Below are 26596 nucleotides of genomic sequence, written 5' to 3'. Positions count from 1 at the left end.
TCCCTCCTTTCCTCTCTCTCTAAAATCAATAAATAGTGAAATGAAATTCTAAAAGCTACCAATCCGGACTTCCGCCAAGATGGAGGCGTAGGTGGAAACACTATATCTCCTCACACAACCAAGTTAAAAGTCAACAAAGTTTCAGTAACAAAAATGCAGCCAAAACACAGAAAATTGAACTATACTGAAGTCCAACAACAACGAACCATTCAGCCAGACCAGTAAGAGGGGCAGAGCCAGCAGCGGAGCAGGGTCGGGCAGGAAAGATCCCCTGGACTGACCCAGGTACAGGCAGTGGTTGGCGGATCCCAGGCATGGGGTAGCAACGGGCGGACCCAGTGAGGGCGCAAGGCAGCAGGCTGACTGCAGTCACACATTCACGCGCAGATAAACCAGCCAAGGAGCAAGCAGTGAGACAGACTGCGCAGGCCCCAGTGGCGGGAAGCAGCAGAGGGAACTGTCATTGCCCCTCTTGGACCCTGCCCCCACATATAGCACCACAAACCAGTGACCTGGGTAGCCCCACCCTGGTGAACACCTAGGGCTCTGCTCCTCATATGTAACAGGCACAAACAGATCAAAACATGGCTCAAGAACTCAAAGCCCCAGAGCCGATAAGTCTAAGAGACCAAGAAATAGCCAACCTATCAGATGCACAGTTCAAAACACTGGTGATCAGGATGCTCACAGAACTGGTTGATTTTAGTCACAAATTAGAGGAACATATGAAGGCTAAACTAATTGAAATGAATGGAAATGCACAGGAAACCAATAGTAATGGAAAGGAAACTGGGACTCAAATCAAGGGAGTGGACCAGAAGGAAGGAAAAAATGACCAAACAGAAAAATATGAAGAAACAAGAATTTAAAAAAATTAGGAGAGGCTTACGAACCTCCAGGACATCTTTAAACATTCCAACATCCGAATTATTAGAGTACCAGAAGGGGAAGAGGAACAACAACAAGTGGAACACTTATTTGAACAAATAATAAAGGAGAAGTTCCCCAATCTGGCAAAGGAAATAGACTTCCAGGAGATCCAGGAAGCTCAGAGAGTCCCAAAGAAGTTGGATCCAAGAAAGAACACACCGAGGCACATCATAATTACATTAGCCAAGATTAAAATGAAGGAGAGAATCCTAGAAGCAGCAAGAGCTAAGGGGACAGTCACCTACAAAGGAGTTCCCATCAGACTGTCAGCTGATTTCTCAAAAGAGACCTTGCAGGCAAGAAGGGGCTAGAAAGAAGTATTCCAAGTCATGAAATCCAAAGACCTACAACCAAGACTGCTCTATCCAGCAAAGCTTTCATTTAGAATGGAAGGACAGATAAAGTGCTTCTCAGATAAGATCAAATTCAAGGAGTTCATCATCATTAAGCCCTCGTTATATGAAATGTTAAAGGGACTTACCTAAGAAAAAGAAGATAAAAAAGATGAACAGTGAAAGGACAGCAAACTCACAGTTATTAACAACCACACCTAAAATAAAAGCAAACTAAGAGGACAGCTAGATCAGGAGGGGAACTATAGAAATGAAGATCTCATGGAGGGTCAGCAACAGGGGAGTGGGAGAAGGAGAAGGGGGGAGAAGGTACAGAAAATAAGTAGCAAAGACGGTAGGTAGAAAATACATAGGGGGAGGGTAAGAATAGTATGGGAAATATAGAATCTAAAGAACTTGAGTCCTGGCTGGTGTAGCTCAGTGGATTGAGCACTGGTCTATGAACCACACAACTTCGGTTCAATTCCCAGTCAGGGCACATGCCTGGATTGCAGGCCAGTTCCCAGCAGGGGATGCACAGGAGGCAACCATGCATTGATCTTTCTCTCCCTCTCTCCTTCCCCTCTAAAGATAAATAAAATCTTAAAAATATATAAATAAAGAACGTGAGACACGTGGACATAAACAAAAGGGGGGAATGGTGGAGGAGGGGTGTGCAGGGTGGAGGGGAATGAAGGGGGGAATAGAACAACTGTAATGGCATAATCAATAAAATATATTTTTTAAAAAGTAATAAAAGGCTACCAATCTCTGAGGGATGGGAAACAAATGAGATGAGTCCAGTGATTTCTCCAGTTTACTGCCTGAACAAAGTTTCACAAGGAAAGGAAATTTAAGCAGAATCTGGTGGAGGAGACAAATTTGGGAGAGGGAGAGACCAGGCTGGGGATCTGGGGGGGACCAGGAGAGTAAAGGTGTCAGGACAGTAAAGACTGCTTTACAGAGAGAGAAACTCCGCACATCCGTGGAGTGATGCCCTTGAATCTTTAACTGAGTCCCAATAAGAGCATTCACGTGAAAAAACTACTGGAGGCTAGTGAAAGAACCGCCTGAAATGATTAGAGGAAAAAATGATTGTTGGGGACAACAGGCCAAACCCACCCAGAAGCTGAAGAGGTGCCTGGCCTCTTGGGGCCATAGCTGCAAGACTCTGACTTTCCACCCCTTGCCTACATCCAGGGGGGGTCCGATGACAGCCCTCATCACCTTCCACTGGCCCCTAGGCTCACCCCTCTCCAGCCACATCAGCCTCCTGCAGCTCATCCAGCATTACACACACTGACCTTAGGAGCTCTGCGATTGCTGTTCCCTCTTCCTGGAACACTGTTCCTGTCCCAGGACTCACTTCCCTTCCTCCTTCACATCTCTACTCAGATGTCATTTTCTCAGTGAGGCCATGGTCATACCACTGAAAGTTGCAGTGCCGGGCCCCCCTACCCTGCTTTATATGTGTCCATAAAACTTTTCACCATCTGACCTATGATGTAGTTAATATTTTACTTACTTACTTTCCTGTCTCTCTCGCTAGACTGTCGGCTCTGGGAGGGCAGGGACCTTGTCTACCTTGTTTGCTGTATCCTCCGCACCAAGGGCAGTGTTGGCCACAGTGTGGAATGACTTCCAAAGCCAGGGGGCAGATAAGGACCCCTCTCCCTCCCCAGAGCTGACCTGACCCCATCCCCCAAGGACTTCCCACAGCAGCTGCTCACCTTCCTCCTGGTTCTCAAAGGCCCAGGTCCTTCCATGAGCCTCCTCCTGGGAGCAGCCAATCCCTCCCGCCCCCCTCACACCTCCCTCACACATTGCTTTCTAGTCGTAGTTCTTTTTTCACTCTTCACGGTGGAGACTTCCAGCTGAGGCACCGTCCACTGTCATTTGATCAGCACTCACAGCAGCTCCTGCAGGGTAATCTGTGCCTTGTTTCTCAGGCTGACACTCAGAAATAACAACTAGAACGCTCGGAGCATTTGTCTGTTCTGCTCCAAGCACTGACTCAGGTGAGTTTTATGAGGTTTGAACTCACTCGTCTTCACAGTAACCCTTGGGTGTGGGTATCAGAGAAAGTGACTAATTAGGGTCACATGGCAGGTAAGTGTGGGAACCAGGATTCAAGTCTGAGTCCCAGGTATCTCTCCCATCTGTGCCCTTCTCTCTCTCCTTTTAGTTTTATAGGAGTATCATTTACAAATAGCAATATGTTAAGGCATGACTTGATGTTTTGATACACATACATTGTAAAACCAAGCAAGTTAACACATCCATCCTCACATCCTCACATGGTCCACCTTGGTCCTGTTCCCATCAGCCAGAATAAGAAACTGAATAATTCACGGGCACTGCAGAGAGCACTCGAAAGGGCCTTGCCTTGGCAGTGAGGCAACGTTAGCTTTAGACCAAACACTGCTCTGGTTTTGCCCAACAAGTCAAAGGTAAGACCCAAAGGCTCAAACCAACAAAGGTGATAACATACAGTCATATGTATTTGGGGATTTTTGTTTTCATTTTGAAATGGTAGCTTTATTTTTGTAAGCTAACGAAAATACAAAACTTTTTCATAAACTAAGATTTTCTAGTGATCAGATGATAGATGTTATTAGCCAGGATATATCCAAGGATGGAAGAGAAATGCAAGACTGCACTGTGACTAGGAAACTTAAATCAGCATCTGAGACCACTGCCCACATCGCTCACAATGACGCAGGGTCAAGTCAAAAAGAAGAAACTGATTAGTTTAACTTAGTCTGAGACTTTTTCCCCCTAGGCCATAACCTCCTAGTCCCATCAGGGCACAAGACACAAAAGCAAACTGTGGGCAAAGTCTGACAAGTGTAGGAGGCAATGGCTGACGTCTCTCTGAGGGCCAAGAGCAGAACCTATTTGTTAAAGGTCGGTGATAGCTAAAACCTTGAGAGGAGTGACATCAGCCAGGAAGAATGTATATGGAGAAGGGCCAAGGACGGACTTGACATACACAAGACGACAGTGAGAGCAAGAGGAGAAACAAAAGAATTACAAATAATCCAGATATTTTATATTAGAGGGTTTCAAGAAGATGAAAGTAATCAGCAATGCTAATGGGGAGTTTTTATAAGCGAAGGTCTGAAAGACCTCCAATGGATTTGGCAATATGAAGGCCAGTGCTGACGTTATTAACAGGATTCCAATACCATGGTGGGGTCAGAGCCCAAACTGCAGCGAGTTACAGTGACTGGGAAGTAAGACGGGCACAAGCATCCATTACATTATTTTACCAAGAAAGTCTAATGGAAAAGAGGAGAGAAATTAAAGGGAAATTAGAGGGGAATGTGGTGTCAGTGCGGGATTTTTAAATTTCTTGTGGGATAAAAGTCTTGAGTGTGTGTGTGCATGTGTGCATGTGTGTGTGTGTGTGTGTGTGTGTGTGTGTGTCAGCTGAGGAGAAGCCCACAGAAAGGAGGTGTGGAAGGCGGAAAATGATGGAAGAAACAAAATCTCTGGGAGACATGAGGGAACAGGAGTTAAGGGTATAGGCGGAGGGGTTGATTTTTAAAAAATATATTATTGAATGCAGTCAGTTAACACATTTTCTATTTCTGTTCCTCTCGTCTTTTTTGCTTTTTAAAATTTTTAACTCGACTTTGAAATGGATAATGCGTTCACAGGATTCAAAAGTGTTTAAAGGTACAAAAGTGTGTACACTGGAAAGTCCTGTCCAACGCTGGGGCAAAGGGCCAGGGGACACCATAATGAGAAGGTGTCGTGAGACCGACAAATGCAGCAGGCAATTCCAGAGAATATAAAAAATGCATTACAGGGTAATGTACTTACAGGAATGTCGGCTCGGAGCTGACGGATGACCCAGCAGTTTTTTGTGTGAATTTTCTCCACTAAGGGACCCTGGTTAGCGTACTTTTTTTCCAAGTATAACTCAGGTGCTAATGATCGAGGAGACAGGTACCCGTGCCCCAGCGCAGGCAGGGGCAGCACCTCTGGCAGTCTCCTGAAAGGTGGCTGTTTGTCATCAATCCTTCACCACTTTGACACCTCTCTCCGTTGCTACAGCATTTCAGCTGTTACTAACGGAAACGCCCCTGGCTGCATTTTAAGAAACATAGATAATTATCAACTGGAAGGCTCTGGAATGATTTGCTGAAGCCATTCATGTTAGTCAGAGGTCAGGACACTCAGATACAAAACGGGCTTCGTTTACATCAACATTTATACGGTCTTCACTACACACCGCTCTTGCTTTTTGTTAACTTTTTTCACTTTTTAAATTTTATTGTTGTTAAAGTACAGTTGTCTGCCTTTCCCCCGCCACCCCAGCCATCCCCCCTCCCTCCCCTGATTCCACCTTCCTTTGGTTTTGTCCATGTGTCCTTTATAGTTGTTCCTGAAGCTTTCTTTTTTTTAACCTAACAATGTATTTTGGAAACTTTCTATGATAAGCACATAAAGTGTTTTCTCCTTTTTCTGACTGATTCCAATCTCCTGTCAATGCAGCATATATTACTGACAATTATAAACACTGCCGAAATGATCTGTTTTGTATACTGAACTGCGAGGCATCTGCAGGTTAAATTTCTAGAATTGGAATAATTTACTCAAAGGTATGTATAAAGAAATTTTCAGTCATCCTGGACAGTTAGCTCAGTTGATTACAACATCATCTCAATATGCCAAGGTTGTAAGTTCAAGGACCAGTCAAGGAACATACACGAATCAACCAATGAATGCATCGATAAGTGGGACAAGTCGATCTCTCTCGCTCTCTCGCTTTCTTCCTCTCTCTCTCTCTTTCATTTCCTCCCTCTCTCTCAAATTAATAAATTTAAAAAATATTTAGCCCTGGCTGGTGTAGCTCAGTGGATTGAGGGCAGGCTGTGAACCAAAGAGTCGCTGGTTTGATTCCCAGTCAGGGCACATGCCTGGGTTGCAGGCCAGCTCCTCACTGTGGGGCATGTGAGAGGCAACCACACAATGATGTTTCTCTCCCTCTCTTTCTCCCTCCCTTCCCCTCTTTCTAAAAATAAATAAATAAAACCTTAAAAAAGGATGTTATAAAAAAATATTTAGAAGAAATTTTCAGTCTAGCCCTGGCTGGTGTGGCTCAGTGGATTGTGTGTCAGCGTGAGAACCAAAGGGTTGCAGGTTCGATTCCCAGTCAGAGCACATGCCTGGGTTGTGGGCCAGGTCCTCAACTGGGGGCGTGCAAGAGGCAACCACATATTGATGTTTCTCTCCCTCTTTTTCCCTCCCTTCCCCTCTTTCTAAAAATAAATAACTAAAATCTTTTTTAAAAGAAAAGAAATTTCCAGTCTAGATTACGAGAGGCAAATTAACCCTGCAGTTAAGAGCTAAGGGCTCTAGACTACTTAAATCCCGGCTTCATCACTAATTCTGTGGCCTCAGGCCAGTCTTTCTGTATGAAAAATGGAGACGGTGAAAACAGCTGCACCTGTCTTACAGAATTTGTGTGAAGATTACATGAGATAGTACATGTAATACATAGCCAGTGCTCAGTAAAATTATTATTCTTTTACCAAACTGTTAGATGGTTTGATTAGAAACAGGAGTAGCAACACTTTATCTTTAAGGTTGAAGAAAAGGAGGTAATACAGCAGAAATTCGGGGAGATTCAATTTAGTGGTCTCCGACTGCTTTAAGTAAAAGATAATATGACCTGCTGAGCACAAAAAGAACAGGGCGGAGAATGCGCTCCAGGTCTGGAGGAGTGACTGGAGTAGAGTGAGCCCGACCACCTTTGGGTGTGGGAGGAAGGGACCGTGACCTTGCCTGTTGGCTGGTGACCCTCATGGACTCTGAAGTCTTGCAAGGCGACAGCAGTATGGAGAAAAAAGATGTGAGCCAGGTGCCCAGATCTTAAACAGAACTTTCAGTTAAAACCAGCAACAGGAGGTCTGTAGGTAATGGCAGTAACAAAGGTTTGAAACCACAAAGGAGGAGTGGTGGTCTGCAGGCTGCGAGGAGTGAAAGGCGTCGTGCCGTTCCCTCGCCTACCCCGGATTGCAGGGGTCCTCATTCAGAAGGACAGCCGTGAAAGGGCTGTCTTCGGGGAAAAGTCCAGTGTAGGTAAGAGGCAGGAGGTAGAGAAAATATTCTAGAGCCAGATAAGGAAAACAAGAAAGTATGCTTTTTCCAGAAGGAGAAAATGCCAGAGAGCTCAGGGAGGATGTTCCAGAGAGAGGGAGAGAAGCACCATGAGGGCGGGTGGAGTAGAAGAATCACGAAGCAAGACGGGGTGGGAATGAGTGAGGATGTGGGAGCTGCGAGCCGGTGGCGAAATCAGTTTTGAGAAGCTGGTGAAAGCTGTGGATCCTCTCTCCAGAAAAATATATATTAATACGTACGTGCGAATTTTACACACAGTCCTAGGAAGGTCACACACTCCATAGGCATCGCCTTTCTTAACTAAACTTTTTATTGAAATATAACACACATCCCCAAAAATTGATGTCCAGCTCAAGGTGAATATACCTGTTTGTTACCAGCAACCACGTCTGGGAGCAGCGCATTCCTGAACTGCTGAAGCCGCCCCCTGAGCCCTCTCAGTTATTCACCATCCCAAGGGTAACGACTCTCCTGACATCTGTAACCGCGGAGCAGTGTTACCTGGTTTTGTAAAATTTTTCTCTTGATTAGAGAGAGAAAGGGAGAGCGATTTGTTGTTCCACTTATTTATGCATTTATTGGTTGATGCTTGTATGTGCCCTGATGGGATTGAACCCACAACTTTGGCGTATCAGAATGATGCATCCAGGCCAGGGCTGTTTTGAAATTTATGTGTGTATATATGTGTACACATATTATACACATGCATGTGTATTTATATGTATATATATACAATATGTATATATATATGTATGTATATGTATATATATAAAATCACACACCACACATTCTTATAAGCCTGGTTTCTTCACTCAGTATTGTTTGTGAGGATCATCCATGTTAGTTCATGCAGCTGCTGTTCATTCATTCTCATCTCCCTGCACAATGTTCCACTGTATGAAATACGACAATATGTCCACTCTAAAATCAATAAATATTTGGGTTTGTGAAAGAGGCAACTGTATCGCTCACACATCCATGTTTCTTTCCCTCTCTTTCTCCCTCCTCTCCCCTCACTCTAAAAACTAATAAATAAAAACCTTTGGAAACTAAATAAATAAATATTGGGGGTTTGCCTAGTTTGGGATTATTACAAATAGTGCTGCTCTGAACACTCTTGAACATGCCTTTTGGTGAACATGTATGTGCATTCTACTGGTTAAATACCTAGGAATGGAGTTCTGGGGTCATCAATTCCTGTAGCAGATAATGGGCTTATATTTTAGACAAGCAACAAGAACAAACAGGGATGTAAGGAGCCCTGGCTGGTGCAGCCCGGTGGATTGAGCATGGGCTTGCAAACCAAAGGATCGTGGTTCGATTCCCAGTCAGGGCACATGCCTGGGTTGCAGGCCAGTTCCCAGCAGGGAACTCACAAGAGGCAACCATACATTGATGTTTCTCTCCCTCTCTCCTTCCCTTCCCCCTCTAAAGATAAATAAATAAAATCTTTAAAAAAAAAAAAGAACAGGGATGCAAGGAAAGTGGAATTCACACAAACCTTCAATCTGAATTCTGGTATAAAGTTATAGTGGTTGTTTTGCATTCATCATTTATTAGAATGGAGAACAAAATAAACCCACAACAATCAAAGACTTGATGGCTAAACCACAAAGGAGATTCTCTGAAAAGGTTAGTAAAACTTCTGACACATCAAGTCAAGAAAAAAATAGCAAAGTGAAACCTTTTAAGATATTTTAGCCCTGGCTGGTGTAGCTCAGTGGATTGAGCACAGGCCTGCAAACCAAAGGATCGCGGTTCGATTCCCAGTCAGGGCACATGCCTGGGTTGCAGGCCAGTTCCCAGCAGGGGACCCACAAGATACAACCACACATTGATATTTCTCTCCCTCTCTCCTTCCCTTCCCCTCTAAAGGTAAATAAACAAAATCTTTAAAAAAAAAAAAAAGAAGAAATTTTAATTGCCAACTGCTGCTTGAACCAGGCTCTTGGCCTCTTGCCTCCCTGAACATGAGCTTTGGCACCCGCTTCAGCTCCTGCACAAACTGCTAGACCCTGGGCTCTTTGAAGTCACCCAGCCACCAGGTAGCCCAGCCAGCAGTGTGGCCAGCATCTATCCAGGTGCTGGGGGCTCAGGCTCCAGGATCTCTGTGTCCTACTCCACCAGCATGTGGGGCGGCTGGGGATCCAGGGACCTGGCTGTGGAGAAGGCTGGGGGTCTGGTGGGTATTCAAGGATTCCAAAGTGAGAAGGAGACTATGCAATACCTGAATGAGGGTGTGGCCTCCTACCTGAAGAAGGTGATAAGCTTGGAGGCTGATCATCAGAAACTGGAGAGCAAAATCTGGGAGCACTTAGAGAAGAAGGGGTCCCAGGTCAGGGACTGAGGGCTCAGATCCTTGCAAATTCTGTGAACAATACCTGCATCATTCTACAGACTGGAAATGCCCTTCTTGCTGCTGATGACTTCAGAGTCAAGTATGGGATGAAGCTGGCCTCCTGCCAATCTGTAGAGAGTGACATCAAGGGGCTCCAAAATGTCACTGATGACACCAACACCACTTAGCTGCAGCTGAAGCCAGCAATTGATGCTCTCAAGGAGAAGCTGCTCTTCATGAAGAAGAGCCACAAGGAGGAAGTAAATGGTCTACAAAACCAGACCGCCAAGTCTGGGTTACCATGGAGTTGGATACTCCCAAATCTCAGGACCTCCACAAGATCATGACGGACATCCAGGTCCAGTGTCACAAACTGGCTTGGAAGAACCAAAGGGGCTAGACAAGTACTGGTCCCAGCATATTGAGGAGAGCACCACAGAGGTCACCTTGCAGACCCCTGAGGTAGGAGCTGCTGAGATAACACTCTGGAGCTAAGACGTGCAACCCAGGCCTCGGAGATCAACCTGGACCCACAAGAAACCTGCAGGCCAGCTTGGAGAATAGCCTGAGGGAGGTGGGGACATGCCATGCCAGGCAGATGGAACAGCTCAACAGGACCCTGCTGCACCTGGAGTCAGGGCCTGGCCAGGCCCGGGCAGAGGGGCCCAGGCAAGGACCTACATCCAAGATTGCTCTATCCAGCAAAGCTTTCATTTAGAATGGAAGGGCAGATAAAGTGCTTCTCAGATAAGATCAAATTCAAGGAGTTCATCATCACCAAGCCCTTACTATATCAAATGTTAAAGGGACTTACCTAAGAAAAAGAAGATAAAAAAGATGAACAGTGAAAGGACAGCAAACTCACAGTTATTAATAACCACATCTAAAACAAAAGCAAACTAAGAGGACAGCTAGATCAGGAGCAGAACCATAGAAATGGAGATCTCATGGAGGGTTAGCAACAGGGGAGTGGGAGAAGGAGAAGGGGGGAGAAGGTACAGAAAATAAGTAGCAAAGATGGTAGGTAGAAAATACATAGGGGGGAGGGCAAGAATAGTATGGGAAATATAGAATCTAAAGAACTTGAGACACATGGTCATAAACTAAAGGGGGGGAATGGTGGGGGAGGGGATGTGCAGGATAGAGGGGAATGAAGTGGGGAAATAGAATAACTAATGGCATAATCAATAAAATATATTTTAAAAAATAAAATAAAATCTTTAAATTTTTTTAAATAAAAAAATAAAGAAAAACATTAATTTCCAGTTACTCAAGAAGACTCAGGAGAGTGGAGAAGGCCAATAGCTACTGAAGAAACTGGAATTGTCAGAGAATTACCTCTCCAGCTGCCCTGTGAGAAAGTGGCAATCTGCATGCCAGCCAAGAAGAGAGCTCTCACCAGAAAGAGACAAGGCTGGCACCTTTATCCTGGACTTCCAGCCTCCAAGAATGTGAGAGAATTATCTCTCAAAAAAGACCCTAGGACCTGATACTTCTCATGGTCACCTGGGTTTTTTTTTTAGATTTTATTTATTTTTAAAAAAGATTTTATTGATTTACTTTTAGAGACAAGAGAGGAAAAAGAGAAAGAGGGAAAGAAACATCAATATGCAAGAGATAAATCTATCAGTTGCTTCTCACATGCTACAACCTGGGAACCTGCCCACAACCCAGTCATGTGCCCTGACTGGGAGTCGAACCAGTCACCTTCGGTTTGCAGGCTGGTACGCAATGCACTGAGCCACACCAGCTAGGTCTCATGGTCACCTTCTTTACAGCCTCAAAGAATAGATAATTCCTGTATTGTTTAATCTGCTTTAGGACACACATGAAAAGGTTATCCAACAACTTTATAAAGCCAGTAAAATCATAATACCAAAACTTGACAATGCATAAATAAAACTACAATTTTTCATATGACTACAGATGTGAAAAAATAAAATCCTAAGTTTATTACAAAGAGAATCTAATTCTATATTAAAAACGGACACTCTAGATAAGTTACTGTTATTCTAGAAATGGCTGGATACCAAGATCTCTATTAATATAATGCATCTCATAAATAAGTCAGTATTTATCACATTTTTTTTAATTCCAGAGAAGAAGGGGGAGAGAGAGAGAAAGGAAAACATGAATCCACTGCATCCCGTATGCACCCTGACTGGGACCAAACCCACAACCCAGACGTGTGCCCTGCCTAGGAATCGAACCACAGCCCTTCAGTCCATGGGACACTCCAGCCAACTGAGCCACACCAACCAGGGCTCACCAGTCTTTAAAACAGGCGTACATGGCCTTTAACCAACAATCCTGCTTTTAGGGTTCCGTCCCAAGAAAATGATAATGGTTGTACACCAAAGTGTCCCTGCAAGGCTATTCCGCCATGTTGCTGATATCAATAAAGACAAACACAGAACTAGCCTGAATGTCAGGGCCAGTTAAACACACTGTGCACGACACATGTACAGGTGAAGAATATGCAGCCATAACAACGATGTTGTGGCAAAGTCTTAAAACAGAAACATATCCATGTCTCCAGAATGCAGTATGACCTTGCTGAAGTTAAAAAAACATATTTCAAATTTTATTTATTTTTAGCCATCACATTTCCACACTCTCTGTAATTATCATTTATAACTTTTATAATATGGTGATAAAAATGTGAAGCAACAATTTTTTTAAATTTCCATTTCTTGTTTGTGATTAGGAGTGAAATATCAGAGAATGACTTTGGCATTCACTTTAGAAAGTACTCATTTATATTTTTCTACCAGCGGGGTGACCCCACTTAGGACCCTGCCTGGATCCCAGGACTCGAGACCCCCCCACTTCTCAGCCAGTTGTCGAACTGTGCACAGGGTCTCCTCATCCAGTCCGCCCCAGTGCTGACACCAGGTTCAACCCCCTAAAATGCTGTGGGCCTCTCATCTCTCCAATGGCTGCAGAACTTCCAGTGGGACTTCGAGGCAAGATGGTGGCAGAGGGAAAGGTGGTACTCACCTCCCCCCATAACCACATCTAAGTCACAACTAAACTACAAAACAGCCATCATTCAGAACCACCTGAAGTCTGGCTAAATGGAAGTCCTACAACTAGGAAAAGAAGAAGCTGCACTTTGACTGGCAGGAGAGGCCAAGACATGGAACAGGCTAGTCCCACCCTGATGTGCAATGGATAAAAACCGGGAGGGACATCTCAGCTGTGGAGGTGCGTCCCGAGGAGCTGGAGGCCCAGCCCCACACTAACCCTCCAGCCCAGGACTCCAGGGCCAGAAAGAGAAGTCCCTGTCACTTCTAGATGTAAAAATTGGGGCAGGTTGTGGCTGAGTGTCCTGGCATGCTTCTGGAATGCCAGGCAGTTCCTCTTAAAGGGCCTGTGCATGGACTTAGTCAAACTCACTGGCTCTAAGCTTCAGGGCTAGGGTAGCAGCTTGGTGAGAACTAGGGACACAGGAGGAGGAACTGAATTGTCCAGCATCATGGCAGAGCTACAGGGACAGCTTTCTCCCAGACAGAAGTGCTGGCAGGAGGCACTGTTCTTTTGACGAGCCCTCCCCCCACAGAGCTGGCAACCAGGCTCCATACCTGAGACTCCAACAATCTGGCTGCTGTTTGCCCCGCCTTGGTGATTCCCTGAAGCAGGCCATGCCCCTCCAGAGCGGTTTCCAGTGGCTTTTCCACACCAGTACCCTATCTTGGCTCCTGCTTCTGATTTTCCTAAAATCGCTCAGACAAGCAGCATCCAGCCTCAGTGTGCCCTGTGCCTCAGGCTAAGTGGCCTCAGGCCGGGCACTAGCAGCAGCTGGCCTTGGCTCCCAGTGCGGCCTCTTCCAAGCCCAACACAGGTAGCAGCCATCTGCAGATCACTCTGTGGCGCATGCCCAGTTGCCCAGGCAAAACACAGGTGACAGCTGACCTTGACTTGCACCCCCCAGGAGACCCCAGAGCCACGGCACCCAGTGGCCAGCTGCAGACCCTGTGGAAGCCCCACCACCCAACCATCTCCAAAGCAGCCACACTCAGGGGCAGACTCAGCGGGCACCAGACCCCCAGTGCAGTAAGTCCTGCTCCGTGGGGAGGGTCCCTGCACAGCTGATCCCCCACGTGGTTGGGGTCATCAGCCAGTCCTTGCAGCTGAGTGCCTGGGAGTAAATCCATCGAGGTGACGTGCCAACAGCAATCAAGGCTTAGCTACAACAGAAGGGTGCACACAGCCCACAGGGGTGCACCTAGAGTGCCCAGCTTGGGTGACCGAGAGGCCGTTGCCACTTGGCCCTACAGGACTCCTAACTATGCAAGGCCACTCTACCAAGACTGGGAGGCGTGGCGGTCGGACCTAATAGGTAGAAACAAACACAGGGAGGCGGCCGAAACAAGGAGGCCAAGAAACACGGCACAAAGGAAAGAAAGGACGAAATGCCAGAAGATACGTGCCTATCAACAACTGACTCTAAGAAACAAAACAAACAAGCAGGACAGAAACAGACTCGTGCACACAGAAATCATTTGGAAGGCTGCCAGAGGGGAGGGGTTGGGGGAGGGTTGAAAATGTGAAGGGATTAGGAGGTGCAAATTGATTGCTACAGAACAGTCTTCGGGATGTAAAGTAGAGCATAGGGAATGTAGTCAGTAATATCGTGGTCATTGTGTATGCTGTTAGGTGGATGGGAGGTTAATCAGGATGATAACATAGCAAGTTGTATGATGTCTAATCACTGGGGTGTACATCTGAAAGTAGGATTAAACTGTAACTCACTTTAGAGTGAGAGAGAGAGAGAAACATCAGCTTATTCAACTTATTTATGCGACACTGGTTGCTTCTCCTATGTGCCTTGGCCGGGGATGAAACCCACAACCTTGACACGTCAGGACAATGCTGTAACCACCTAAGTTACCTGGCCAGCGCAGGACTGAAGTTCTGACACCTGCTACTACCTGGATGAACCTCGAGAACATCATGGTAGGTGTAGTAAGCCACAAACAAACACACACAAAACTGTATGATTCTACTTATGTGAAGTGGACATATTCATGGAGACAAAGTAGGTGAAAGGTTACCAGGAGCCAGGGGGAGGAGCAAATGGGGAGTCACTGCTTAGTGGCACAGTTTGTTTGGGCTGATAAAAGTTTCGAAGTACATAGGTGATGTGGTACAGCTTGGGAGTGTGTTTAACCCTGCGTAACTGTTCACTTAAAATGGTAACATTTTTCATGTATATTTTAATGTAAACCAATTTGAGAAAAACTATTCCACTGTGCCCTGGCCAGGTAGCTCAGTTGGTTAGAGCACTGTCCCAGTAACACCAAGGCTGCGGGTTTGATCCCTGGTCAGAGAGCACAGACAAGAAGCGACCAAGGAATGCACGAAGAAGCGGAACAACAAACCAATGCTTTTTTTTCCCTCTCTCTCTCCCTTCCTCTAACGTCAATAATTTTTTTTTTTAAATCAGAGAGCTAGAAAGTAGTCAAGCTAAGATTTGAATCCAAACCTACCTGACTCTAGGTCCCATGCTCCCAACCTGAGGGCTTCCCTGCCTCTGGAAAGAGCAGCAAACACCAGTCAGGGCGTCTGGGTTCTTCCCATTACTGTCTAGTGTGACTCAGCCTGCCTCGTGATTTTGATTTTACATGGAATGTCCCAGACCTGATTGCTGACCCAGATGCCCTCCACTTCTGGTGTACTCTGGAAAAAGGGAGGGGGATCAGCGGTCCGCCTCTTCCTTTGCCCCGCCCTTAGAGGTTTACCCTGGAGTTAGGCCAGCCCTTAAGAAGGTCTCCACTCCCCCTGCCTTTCCCCATTCTATGAGAGACCAGACTTGGCTGCATTCCAGGATAAACTCCCACAAGGCAAGAGATAACACCCAGCCAAGGTAAAAATCACAGCAGCCCTTAAAAAGGCCTCCTTGCCCCTCAGAGTGGCTGCAGCCCTTCTGCTCCAGAGCTGTCCATCTTACCTGCCGGCGCCAGGCCACCATGTGGGAGCTCTGGGCTCTCTTGCTGTTTACTCTAGCCTGTGTTTTTTGGCCCAAGGCAAAGCACCCAAGTGGCAAGTACCCCAAGAGCCTCCCGTCCCTGCCCTTGGTGGGCAGCCTGCCATTCATCCCCAGAAGTGGCCATCAGCATGTGAACTTCTTCAAGCTGCAGGAAAAATACGGCCCCATCTATTCTTTTCGTATGGGTGGCAAGACTACAGTGATGATCGGCCACCACCAGCTAGCCAAGGAGGTGCTGATCAAGAAGGGCAAGGAATTCTCCGGACGGCCCCAAGTGGTAAGCAGGGCCCACTGTCTCTCCTCTCTCACCACACAAGTTTGTTCAGTTCTTGGGCCAAGACCATGCCTGGAATGACCCTTCCAGCTCTAACAACCTGTAATTCTTCTAAAAACAAACTAGCTGGGATTCTGGTGGGGAGCAACCCCTCAAGGTCCTACCTAGCCTCTGACCTAGGCGGGAAGAATTAAAGGAAGACCTCCTGTTCAGGGCCACCCGGAAGGGAGAGTGGGGTGGGTGCAGTGGCCTGAGGGGGTCAGGGAGACCTCACTCCCGTCATCTCAGCCCTGAACTTGATAATGATCTCTCTGAGCCTAAGATTTCCCTAATTAACTGAGATAGTGCATGTAAAAATCAGCCCAGTGCCCAGTGCGATAAGTGCTGAATAAATAGCTTTATGGATGTTCCCCTTCATGTGAAACATGGGAGTAGTCATTACTGTCCTCTGTGGGAAAGTGCAAGGGAGTAGCCTGGTCTGGGAGGGCTGGGGTTGCTGTCTCTCTGGAACAGGCCCCAGCTACTCCTGCTCACAGCAGGCTACACCCCCCCCCCCATGGGGCGACCCACCCCTGCGCCCTGCTGCTGAGCACTGCCCTGAACGCTGAGGCAGGGCTCCCCAGACACTCATCCCTGATCAGGCGGGTTTGCTGCCCAACTGCCTCGCTCCCAACTCTGCTGAGCGCTTTTGTCTGGTGCAAAGAGGACGGAAGACGCCAGTCAGTTGGGGTTTGCAAGTCAGGGGAGAGAAAAGGGGAGGCTTTAAAGCCTTATGCTTTATGTGGGCCTCTGGGAAGAGATGGCTTGACCACAAGTTCAGACTGGGTGGATGAGACATCTGCACTCTTCGGGGGTGGCCTTTTGTGGGCATGTAGCCTTGCCATGGAAGGGTGCACAAAAAGGAGGTGAGCTCCTGTGCCTTTAGCGTCTCCCAGAGGACCCAGGACCAGGCAGAGGTCTGGGTAGTCCTCAGTCCCTAGGAGCCCCACCACCACCCACCCCTGCCCCCAGGACGGGAGATTCAGAGAGCTTACCCCATAGACAGCTGCTCTTCCCAACCACTCAGTCAGCAACTGTTAAGAGAGGCCCAGAGGTGACCCTGACCTTGAATGGAACCCCAGAACCCCTGCATTCGAATTGAGCATCCCTTCTTCTTCCTCACTTTCTCTGATGAAATCGGGAGTTAGAGGGGCTTGGGCCCTGGTCTACCAAGGTCTCACAGTCCCGGGGGAGAGATGCAGGGATGCCCCACAGCACGGCTCCCTTGGGTCCGGGGAATGGGTGCAAGAGACCCGGGGCAAGGGCCGGTGGGCCGTGTCTGATTCCTGCAGCCTTTCCTGCTTTCCAAAGGTGACTCTAGATATCCTGTCAGACGAGCAAAGGGGGGTTGCCTTTGCCGACTACGGTGACGCCTGGCAGCTGCATCGGAAGCTGGTGCGGGCCACCTTTTCCTTGTTCAAGGATGGAGACCAGAAGCTAGAAAATATCCGTAAGTGCCCTGTGGGGCCCCTGGGGCTCCGGAGGGAGAAGAGGGCTGGAGCAGGGAGAAGGGACCCAGAGGGCTCCACCTAGCGTTTTCTTGGCTACTGCTGCCATCTAGTGGCCATCTGCTATCTGTCCCTGACACGGACTGGTAGAGACCGGGTGTGGGTGATGCGTAATTCCCCAACCTCCTGTCCTTCTCTCCCCTCAGTATGTCGAGAAATCAGTTCATTTTGTGATTTCCTGGACACCCAAAATGGCCAGTCTATCGACTTGTCCTTGCCGCTCTTCCTGGCAGTGACCAACATAATCTGCTTTATCTGCTTCAACACCTCCTTCAAGAAGGGACATCCTGCGTTGAAGACCATACACACATACAACGAAGGCATCATGGAATCGCTGGGCAAGAAGAGTATGGTAGACATATTCCCTGTACTGAAGGTGAGCGTGAGAACAGGCACCCCCTGCAGATCCCAGCAGACCCTGCCGCACCCCCAATTCTTCCTTCTTACCACCGAGTTCCAGACCCGCGTTTCTATGGGTCGCCTTAGACACACTGACCTGTGCCACCTGTGGCCCATAACACTCTGCTGCTTGTCTACATACATAGGTTTAGCTTTTTAAACATGCATAATTAACAGCTCGCATTTATGTACTAACTGCCATGTGCCAGTTTCAAGCGATCCACATGCATTAATCATGGCATTCCCCTTGGAGGTGGGTTTTATTATCCCTGGACGGATGAGTATACAGGCCTTGAGAAGTTCAGAAACTAGCCCAGGGCTTCAGACTCAAGTCTGCCTTACTCTTCAAGGCTGGGCACAAAGCAGAGTCTACTAAGGAAATGGTGTCTGATGTTTGACTGAATGGGGCGGTGGGGGGGCGGTGTGGGGGGAGAGAGGGGTCGGGGGAGTGGAGACGGCCCCCTTCTCCCTCATTTGGAATCATCCTAGTTGTGGTTGGTGGTCCCCTTCGCATCCCCATCTTGCCCTCCGTTCTGGCTGAAGGTTGGAGTTGGAGCAGAGCTCCCTGGAGATGCAAGGCTGGGATCTACCCCGGGGAGGGATTCTGGCACCTGTAAAAGCAAAATGTGAGAGGGATGGGTTTGATGTTCCTTTCTGCTTTCCAGATTTTCCCCAACAAAACCACGAAAATGATGAAGAACTACATTAAAATGCGAAATGATTTGCTGAGTGCAATATATGAGAAACATAAGGTGGGCCATGGAACAGAAGGGATAATGAATTAGGTGGAAGGTGTCCTGAGAGCAGGGGTTGGGGTCCACTTTGAACACCGTAGGATCTCCAGCAGCTAGCAGAGAGTCTTTGCACATAGTAGGTGCTCAATAAAAACTGACTTAACTAATGAATAGGGATGGGGAAGTGAGGAATGAAGAAGATCCTAGAAGGAACCTGTCCACTACCCCCCAAATTTATTTATTTATTTATTTATTTATTTATTTATTTATTTAAGATTTTATTTATTTCATTTTTAGAGAGAGGGGAATGGAGGGAGAAAGAGAGGGAAAGAAACATCAATATGTGGTCACCTCTTGTTCGCCCCTGGCAGGCAGGGGACCTGGCCTGCCACCCAGGCATGTGCCCTGAATGGGAGTTGAGCCTCCGACCCTTTGATTAGCAGGCTAGCACTCAATCTACTGAGCCATACCAGCCAGGTCCACCCCTCTCCCCCGCCAAATTTAAAGAGGACCAAGAGCTGCCTCACCTCCACAAGCTCATAGGTCTGGACTAGACTCACCTCACTCCCTCACTTCCAAGTGGAAGAAGCCTTTGTATCTCCAGTCTAGGATGGAAGTGTGGTAGAGTGTTGTCCACGATAAGTGTTCCTTACCACTGTTTCCCGATCTCACCCCATCAGAAGAACTTCAGCAGCGACTCCATCACTAACTTGGTGGACATACTGATTCAAGCGCAGGCGAACTCGGTCAATAACAACAATGGCTCAGACCAGGAGTCCATGCTGCTCACAGATCGACACAATCTTGCTACCATAGGGGACATCTTTGGGGCTGGTCTGGAGACCACCACTTCTGTGGTGAAGTGGACAGTGGCCTTCCTGCTGCACAACCCTCAGGTGGGCTCCTCCTTACTCCAGTCTTCCCAACCACCCTTGACCCCAGCCAGATGCAACTCTGGCCCCAGAGAACGAGGCGCCACCCCCAGGGTTTCTATGCGGGAAGACTAGCCCACTGCGTCCTTACCCTAGGGTGGCAGTGCCCCACCTTCCAGAAGGAAAGCCTGGGCTGCAAAGCATCCCCCCCCCCCCGTAGGGGCTGGGCCAGCTCCTATGGATGTGACAGTAGGGCTCTTCAGAGCCCGTGCTTCTGGTCTTGAAAGCACTGTGGTCACACCACCCTTCTCTGGCCCCCAGTTGCTAAAGAAGATCCAGAAGGAGATTGACCAGAATGTAGGTTTCGGTCGCACCCCAACTGTCAGCGACCGGAACCACCTCCTTCTGCTGGAGGCCACCATCAGAGAGGTGCTGCGCATCCGCCCCGTGGCACCGACGCTCATCCCCCACAAGGCCGTCACTGACTCCAGGTGCGCCTTCACTCCCAGTAACACCCGGACCTAAGACGCATTCACTGCTGCTTGCCAGCCCACCCGGCCCCTCCTCCACTGCCCCAGCCCTCCACCTTCTTGGTCTGCCTGTGGTCGACCACTGATAGTCCACGACCCTAGTGATCAACTTCCCCACCACCCACTAACCCCCACAACTAATCCACAGACCTACCCGAGCTCCCTCAGAAGCTGCCTGCTGTGCCGGAGACGTGGGGTCAGGGATGAAAGACGGGTGCTCTGTGCTCCTACTCGGCCCAATAGCCACAACACACAATGCAGCAGCTCAGAGCACATGTGCACACACCCTGCCAGACGTGAACATCCTCACACGGAAGAGTTGCTTCACAAGTGCTTGTCAGGGAGAGGGCGTTGGGGAAGAGCTGGGTTCACACCAGATCTGGTGGACACCGAGGAAAAGATAAGGGGGTGGGCATGAGGGAATAAAGGACCCTCGTGTCTGGGGTGGAGGACCGTGGAGACTCGGGGGGGGGTGCGGGAGGACGATGTGCCAGACCCCCTTCTCTCTCTCTCTGGGACAGCATTGGCGAGTTTGCCATTGACGAGGGCACAAATGTTATCATCAACCTGTGGGCACTGCATCACAACAAGGAGGAATGGCACCAGCCTGACCAGTTCATGCCTGGTGAGTCCGTGTCCTGTCCTGCTCCCAGGCCACGCCCCAGCGCCACTCCCCCTCTGCCACGGTGGCAGCTAGAACACGCCTGGCTCCAACTACACGGACCTTCCAACACCCCCATCCTCCTCTAGATTTAACCAAACTCTTCATGGCTGGGTTTCCTACTTGTCCTTCCACTAACTGCAAACCTCCTCCTCCAAGAAGCCTAGGCATACATCCCCCAAGAAGTTGGCCCCCTCTCCCCTTGGATGGTGGCGTTTCCACCTGCTGAACATTTCAGTTCCTCTGTGTGATGAAGGGCTGACATTCCCCCAAGTAAGGCTGTGCACCTCCTGGACTGGGGGGCAGAGGCAGCCCTCTACTTACTCCTGTCCTGGCCCCTGCCTGACACCCCCTGTATGTCCACAGAGCGCTTCCTGGACCCCACAGGGAGCCAGCTCATCTTGCCATCGTTAAGCTACTTGCCCTTCGGAGCAGGACCGCGCTCCTGCGTAGGGGAGAACATGGCCCGCCAGGCGCTCTTCCTCTTCCTGTCCTGGATGCTGCAAAGGTTTGACCTGGAGGTCTCGGATGATGGGCAGCTGCCTTCCCTGGAGGGCACCCCCAACGTAGTCTTTCAGATCGACTCTTACAAAGTGAAGATTAAGGTGCGCCAGGCCTGGAGGGAAGCCCATGCTGAAGGTAGCACCTAAAAGCCGTAGGTCCCTGTGTGGCCCCACGGCACAGAATTAGAAGTGCTACTCCGCCCTCCCCTCCATTCCGCTCTCCTCTAGCTCACTCTCTTCCACCCTGCAGCCCTGACAGTGATGTGCATAAACTAAAGTTTTTCTTAAGAAGGTCCCTGGCCCTGGCCATTGTGGCTCAGTTGGTTGGAACGTCCTTCTGGAAACTGCATGGTTGCTGGTTCAGTCCCTGGTCAGGGCACATGCCGGAGGAAATTATTTCTCTCACATGGATGTCTATCTCCCTCGACAATGAAAAAATATCCTCAGGTGAGGATTAGAAAAACAAAAGAAGAAGGTCCCTGAACTTAATCATTATATTTGTCGATATCATTACATTATCCTTTAAAGAAAGTGGGGGGAGGGTCTCAGCAGCTCATGCATTTGTTCGTTCTTTCAATAAATGTTCCATGCAGTACTTCCTACGTGCCGCTCACTGTCCCTGGGCACTCAAGCTCCTTGGTGCCCTGAAGCTTTTATTTCTAGCAGGGCCTACAAATAAATAAGCAGTTCAGAGACTTGTAAGTACTTTGATGTCAGTTATACCAGGGGACGGCGATTTGAAAAGAGAATGGCAGCGGCGGGGCATGGGCCCGGTCAGCAAGTGGTCCGGGAAGGAGCCCAGGACCTGGGGGAGAGTCCCTTGCTCAGGGGGCAGCAGGAGAGACGTTCCCCTGGTGGGAGTCAGTGTGGCCGGTGGTGCCTGATGAGGTCCAACTGGAGACAGGGGCCAGGTCCCCTGGAGTCTTTGAATTAGCAGGAAGGAACCTATAGGTTTTTATCTGAAGTGTGCTAGTAGGGTTTAAACAAGTAAGTGGAAAGGTCTGGTTCGTATTTTTTAAAGGCCGACCTCATGGTTGAGCGGAGCCAGGAGGGAGGAGGAGGCTGGGCTGGCTGGCTGCAGGGGTGCAGGTGGTGAGCAGTGGTGGGACCGAGTTTGTATTTTGATAGTGGATAACAGATCTGGTTTGCTTTAATGCAAACAGGCATCGTCAGCTGAGTGCACCTCAATGCTTTTGCTTTGGGGGACTGTGCGTGACCCACAAATTCAACCCACCACTACCTATCCCTCTTGTCTTGGTCCCCAGTGACTAGCAGGTCTCCTTTTCCTGGTACTGTCCTGCCAGGACAGGGCTTCCATGGCTGCCCCCTGCTGAAGCTCCTGGGCTCTGCCCCCCGCTCCCCACTCCACAAGCCCAGAAAGTCGATAAATGCCTCACTAGAAACTGGGACCCAGACTTCTTCAAACCTTGACATAAGTATCTTGAAACCTTGCCTGCTGGCCAGTCTGCAAGTGGAAGATGTCCCGAGATGCCCCTGGAAAAACCGACCCTGCTCTTTTAGGCTGGACAGAGGCCCTCACCCCAGCTCCCTGAGGCCAGACCAGAGTCCAATCATCCACACCCCATCATTTTCTTCTGATGACAGAGGGCTCCGGAAGGGTCAGCAGGCCACGGCTGACACCCTACCTGGTCAAGTTCTCAGAGAAAAGGAATCAGGGAATCCCTTGAAAGGAAGGAGGGTCAAGGTCTTCCATCACATCAGCACTGTCTTCCTTCCAAGGGCTTTGTTACTCTGGGGGTAATAGACCACTCCTCGCTGTCCCCCAACTCAGTCCTGGCCTTCACCGACCAGTGCCCCCAGGCCTTGCTAAAGAGCCCACGGGTGAGTCTGTGGGCAGCTGTGGCTGACCCCAGCCCCCAACACAAGCAGCCTGGAGAGATGTGGATGGACACCACAGTGAGTGACAGGAAAGAGTCAAACTGGAGATTCCTACCTCACCCCCATCAGTTGGCTACTGGTCTAGTGCCAGGCCACCCTTAGCTCAATGCAGAGAGCAGCCAATCAGCTGGAGGAGAATCAACTACTCCAAATTTGCTCAAAATCTGAAAAGCAGTTGGCAGACTAGTAATGAACAGATAAGTAACGAGCAGTGGGTGAGTGTAACTGGGATGGAAACATCATCTCTCCAACCACTGAATCAGATCATTGAACAGCGGGGAAAGGAGACTACCTTCATTTTGAAGACGACAAAACTGGGGGCCGGTGGGAGTGGCAGGGGGTGGGGTGGGGTGGGGAGGTGACTCGCCCTAAGTCACATAGCTGCTCAGCAGCAGGGCTGGGACCAGAACCCACGATCTCAGTGACACAGGACAAGGAGCCAGACATGCTCTCCGACCTGTCCCGTGTCTGTGAGGGGCTCTGGTGTCTGGCTGGGAAAGGACAAAGTTGAGTGTCCTCTCGGGAAATGAGCTTCTGCACTCTCACTCCTACCCAAACTGCCCTTCCCCTGCCTGGAAGGCCCTTCCCTCTGCCCTCAATGCCCCCACCAAGTCTCGGGGTGAAGCCCCCTCCAGGATACATCTCAAGATGCCTGTCCACCACGACCTTCCCCTTTCAGCACTCAGCTTCCTTGGCACCAAGTCCCACGTACATCTGAGCACCTGCCTGGACCCAAAACGGGTGCGGTGTCCCCACCAAGGAACACCGTCCACTCCTGTGTCCTGGCGTCCAAGACTGGGCCCTCACATGTTCTCCACCCAGCGGGTCACACCCGACAAATGGAAGGTCGGTCCCCCGAGAAGACTGAATCAAATGATCTAAACCACTTGGCTAATTGGTCCAGTGACAAAGAAGCTCCATGTCCTTACCTAGATGGAAGCACAGACCTTTGGACAAGCTGGAAGGTCTTGGCCGAGAACCCAGTTTCCTCTGAGCCTCAGACCTCTGTAGGACAGGAATCCAATCACAGAGTGGGATGGAGAGAGAGGACCAGACAAGGAGGACCTGAACACCCAGGTTCTTGTCCCCAGACTTCCCAGGTTCCTAGCCCTGGAACGTAGGTCCACTGCCAGCTTCTTGAGCCCCGCTCCTTCCGTCTGTACTGTGGGGGAACTTACCACCTGAGGCCCTGGTGAGGAGCAGCAGCAGAAGGGGCCGTGGGAGCAGCCAGTTCCACAGCAACCGCAGTTACAGGAGAAATCAGGCTGTGGAGGCAAGTTCAGTGTTGTCATTTACAGACCAAATGACCATGGGCAACTTACCTGGCCTTCTTAAACCTGTTTTCTCACCTGTACTACGGGCAGCTGAGGTGTGCTTAGAAAGTGCCACCAACCTCATAGTGTGGCTGAGGATCAAATACGTGTGATGGATCATCGCCTGTAACCAGATCCACAAAATAAGCTCTTCTCTCGGGATTTTATGTTTTAAAGATTTATTTTTAGAGAGGGAAAGGGAGGGAGAAACAGTGGGAGAGAAACATCAATGTGTGGCTGCCTCTCACACGCCCCTACTGGGGACCTGGCCAGCAACTCAGGCATGTGCCGAGAATCGAACCAGCGACCCTTTAGTTTGCAGCCCAAACTCAATCCATTTGAACTACACCAGCCAGGGCCTCTCAGGGTTTTACACAAACCGCCCAAAGGGCACCGGCTGGGTCAGCAGCAGCAGGGTGTCCAGACGGCCCACCCGAAGGGCGAGACGCCCAGGAGCCCACCCTGGCCGTGGTGGCTGGCCTGCCAGCTGCCCCTTCCTTCCCCCAGAGCCAGGGCAGGCTGGCCGGGGTGGGGGCGGGACGGAGTCTAGAGACAAGCTTTTCGTGGTTTTTCCCCCCAGACTGGGTGTGCTGGAACATTTCCAGTAGGACTGGGTTTCTCGGGCCGTCCTGGTACGTGCGGTGGAAGGTTACACTGTGGTGAGCCTGGCTGACACCAAGTGAGGAGCAAATTCAGATCAGACAAACCCTCTTCTCTCCTCGTGAGTCACCCAAAGCTCTTTTTTCTTTAAATATATTTTATTTTAGAGAAGGAAGAAAGCATGAGAAACATCGATGTGACTGCCTTCTTTAACACATCCCAGAGGGCCGAACCTGCAACCCGGGCATGCATCCTGACTGGGAATCGAACCAGCAACCTTTCGCCGGAAGATGCCCAACCAACTGAGCCACCAGGGCTGGGGGCCCAGAGCTCTTTTATTGCCTCAGGGGAAAAAACAAAACACTCTTACAAGGAAAAGATACAAAGATCCAGAGCTTTGATGCCTGGAACATTTTACAATGTTCCCAAGAACTTACACCTCTTTGGAAATTGGAGGCCATTTCGGCTGGAAGGGGCTCTGTTAGGTGAAGCTCATCCGGATGTGGGGGCCTCTGAGGACTTATGACAAGGGGGAGGGGAAGGGGGCTAAAGTAGCTTCTGAGATACGGTGTCCCCTTCCCCTTTCATCATGCTACCCCCCTGCTCACTACACCTTTCTCTGGTGCCCTCTTACCTTTGGGGGGGGGGAACAGCTCTTCACTGGATGCCAATCCAACTGCCCCACCGACTAGTGAACTGCCTGAGCTTTGGAGTTGGGCAGTGTGGGTGCAAATTCGGGCTCTGCCACTTATTAGCTGTGTGATCTTGGACAAGCCAGTCGACCCCTCTGAATACCTTGACCCGATTAACAAAGCAGGAACGATTGCTGCGTATACCTCCAGGGGCTGTCGTGAGGCTGAGATGAAGAAAGGTGGGTGAGGCGCGCACACAAGTCCCAGCATCACGTAAACAGCCAACAAATGAAAACAATCAAGTTCAATCATTTTTATTACCAGCTCACTGCTCCGGCTGTTATCTCCTGTCGCTGCCCAGAAGGCAATTATCTAGAACGTTTCAACGGCTCGCAGGTTTAGACATGAGCAGCCACACTCTCGTTTTACACCTATCATACTTTCTTGGGCTTTTCAGCACCTGGCACGTAGTGGGCACTCAATGGTCTACAGGCTGAACATTTGCCCAGAATTCCCTTCCCACCTTTCGTCACCTGGCAAGCTCAGTGCAGAGGTCACTGTCCCAGGCTGTCCTGAACCGCCCTGTGGGCACACTCCCGTCCAGTGTCCTTTCCACGTGCTACCAACACTGTCTGCATGCCCTTCTTCCTCTGCAGACCATTATTAACTCTTCTAAAGAGGCGCGTCTAAGGCACGCGGGGTATTCGCATTCCCAATGACTGAGTACGTGGTAGGTGCTCAATAAATGCTCAGTAAGGCCAGTCACTCACCCCCAGGGTAGAAACCCACAACCTCCAACTCCTCCCAGGACCCATGGCTCTTTGCAGTGGGTTCAGCCACAAGTAGGCTTTCCAACAGGTTAGACCAACAGTCAGCCAAATCCACGTCCCACCCCCTCTCCTGAGTGA

The 26596-nt window shown here is 49.3% G+C and overlaps 2 protein-coding genes across 4 annotated transcripts in view; one reads left to right on the top strand and one right to left on the bottom strand.

Moving 5' to 3' along the window:
- The window catches only part of BORCS7 (BLOC-1 related complex subunit 7), a 37910-nt gene extending 22592 nt beyond the window's left edge, over positions 1-15318 (bottom strand). The window contains exon 1 of the mRNA XM_037159381.2: positions 15225-15318. The gene's annotated coding sequence lies outside the window, so the exon portion shown is untranslated. The remainder of the gene's footprint in view (positions 1-15224) is intronic.
- A 223-nt stretch (positions 15319-15541) lies between these two features.
- On the top strand, positions 15542-21939 carry LOC119059642 (steroid 17-alpha-hydroxylase/17,20 lyase). 3 transcript variants are annotated; one of them, XM_053668429.1, is made up of 9 exons: positions 15542-15601; positions 15762-16001; positions 17349-17487; positions 17692-17921; positions 18610-18696; positions 19359-19574; positions 19872-20041; positions 20602-20705; positions 21108-21939. In XM_053668429.1, the coding sequence occupies exons 2-9, from the start codon at positions 15906-15908 to the stop codon at positions 21389-21391; spliced, it is 1326 nt and encodes a 441-aa protein (XP_053524404.1). In that variant the 5' UTR covers positions 15542-15601; positions 15762-15905; the 3' UTR covers positions 21392-21939. The 3 variants fall into 3 exon arrangements, with proteins under 3 accessions (XP_053524404.1, XP_037015269.2, XP_037015268.2); XM_037159374.2 differs by lacking the exon at positions 15542-15601 and having other exon boundaries at positions 15609-16001; positions 17779-17921; XM_037159373.2 differs by lacking the exon at positions 15542-15601 and having other exon boundaries at positions 15609-16001.
- Positions 21940-26596: the final 4657 nt, after the last annotated feature.

This window comes from Artibeus jamaicensis, unplaced genomic scaffold (assembly GCF_021234435.1).
Source record: "Artibeus jamaicensis isolate MK-2021 breed Jamaican fruit bat unplaced genomic scaffold, CSHL_Jam_final contig_490, whole genome shotgun sequence".
Classification (NCBI taxonomy): domain Eukaryota; kingdom Metazoa; phylum Chordata; class Mammalia; order Chiroptera; family Phyllostomidae; genus Artibeus; species Artibeus jamaicensis.
The sequence above is the reverse complement of the archived record's forward strand: the minus strand, read 5'-3'. Positions and strand labels throughout refer to the sequence as shown.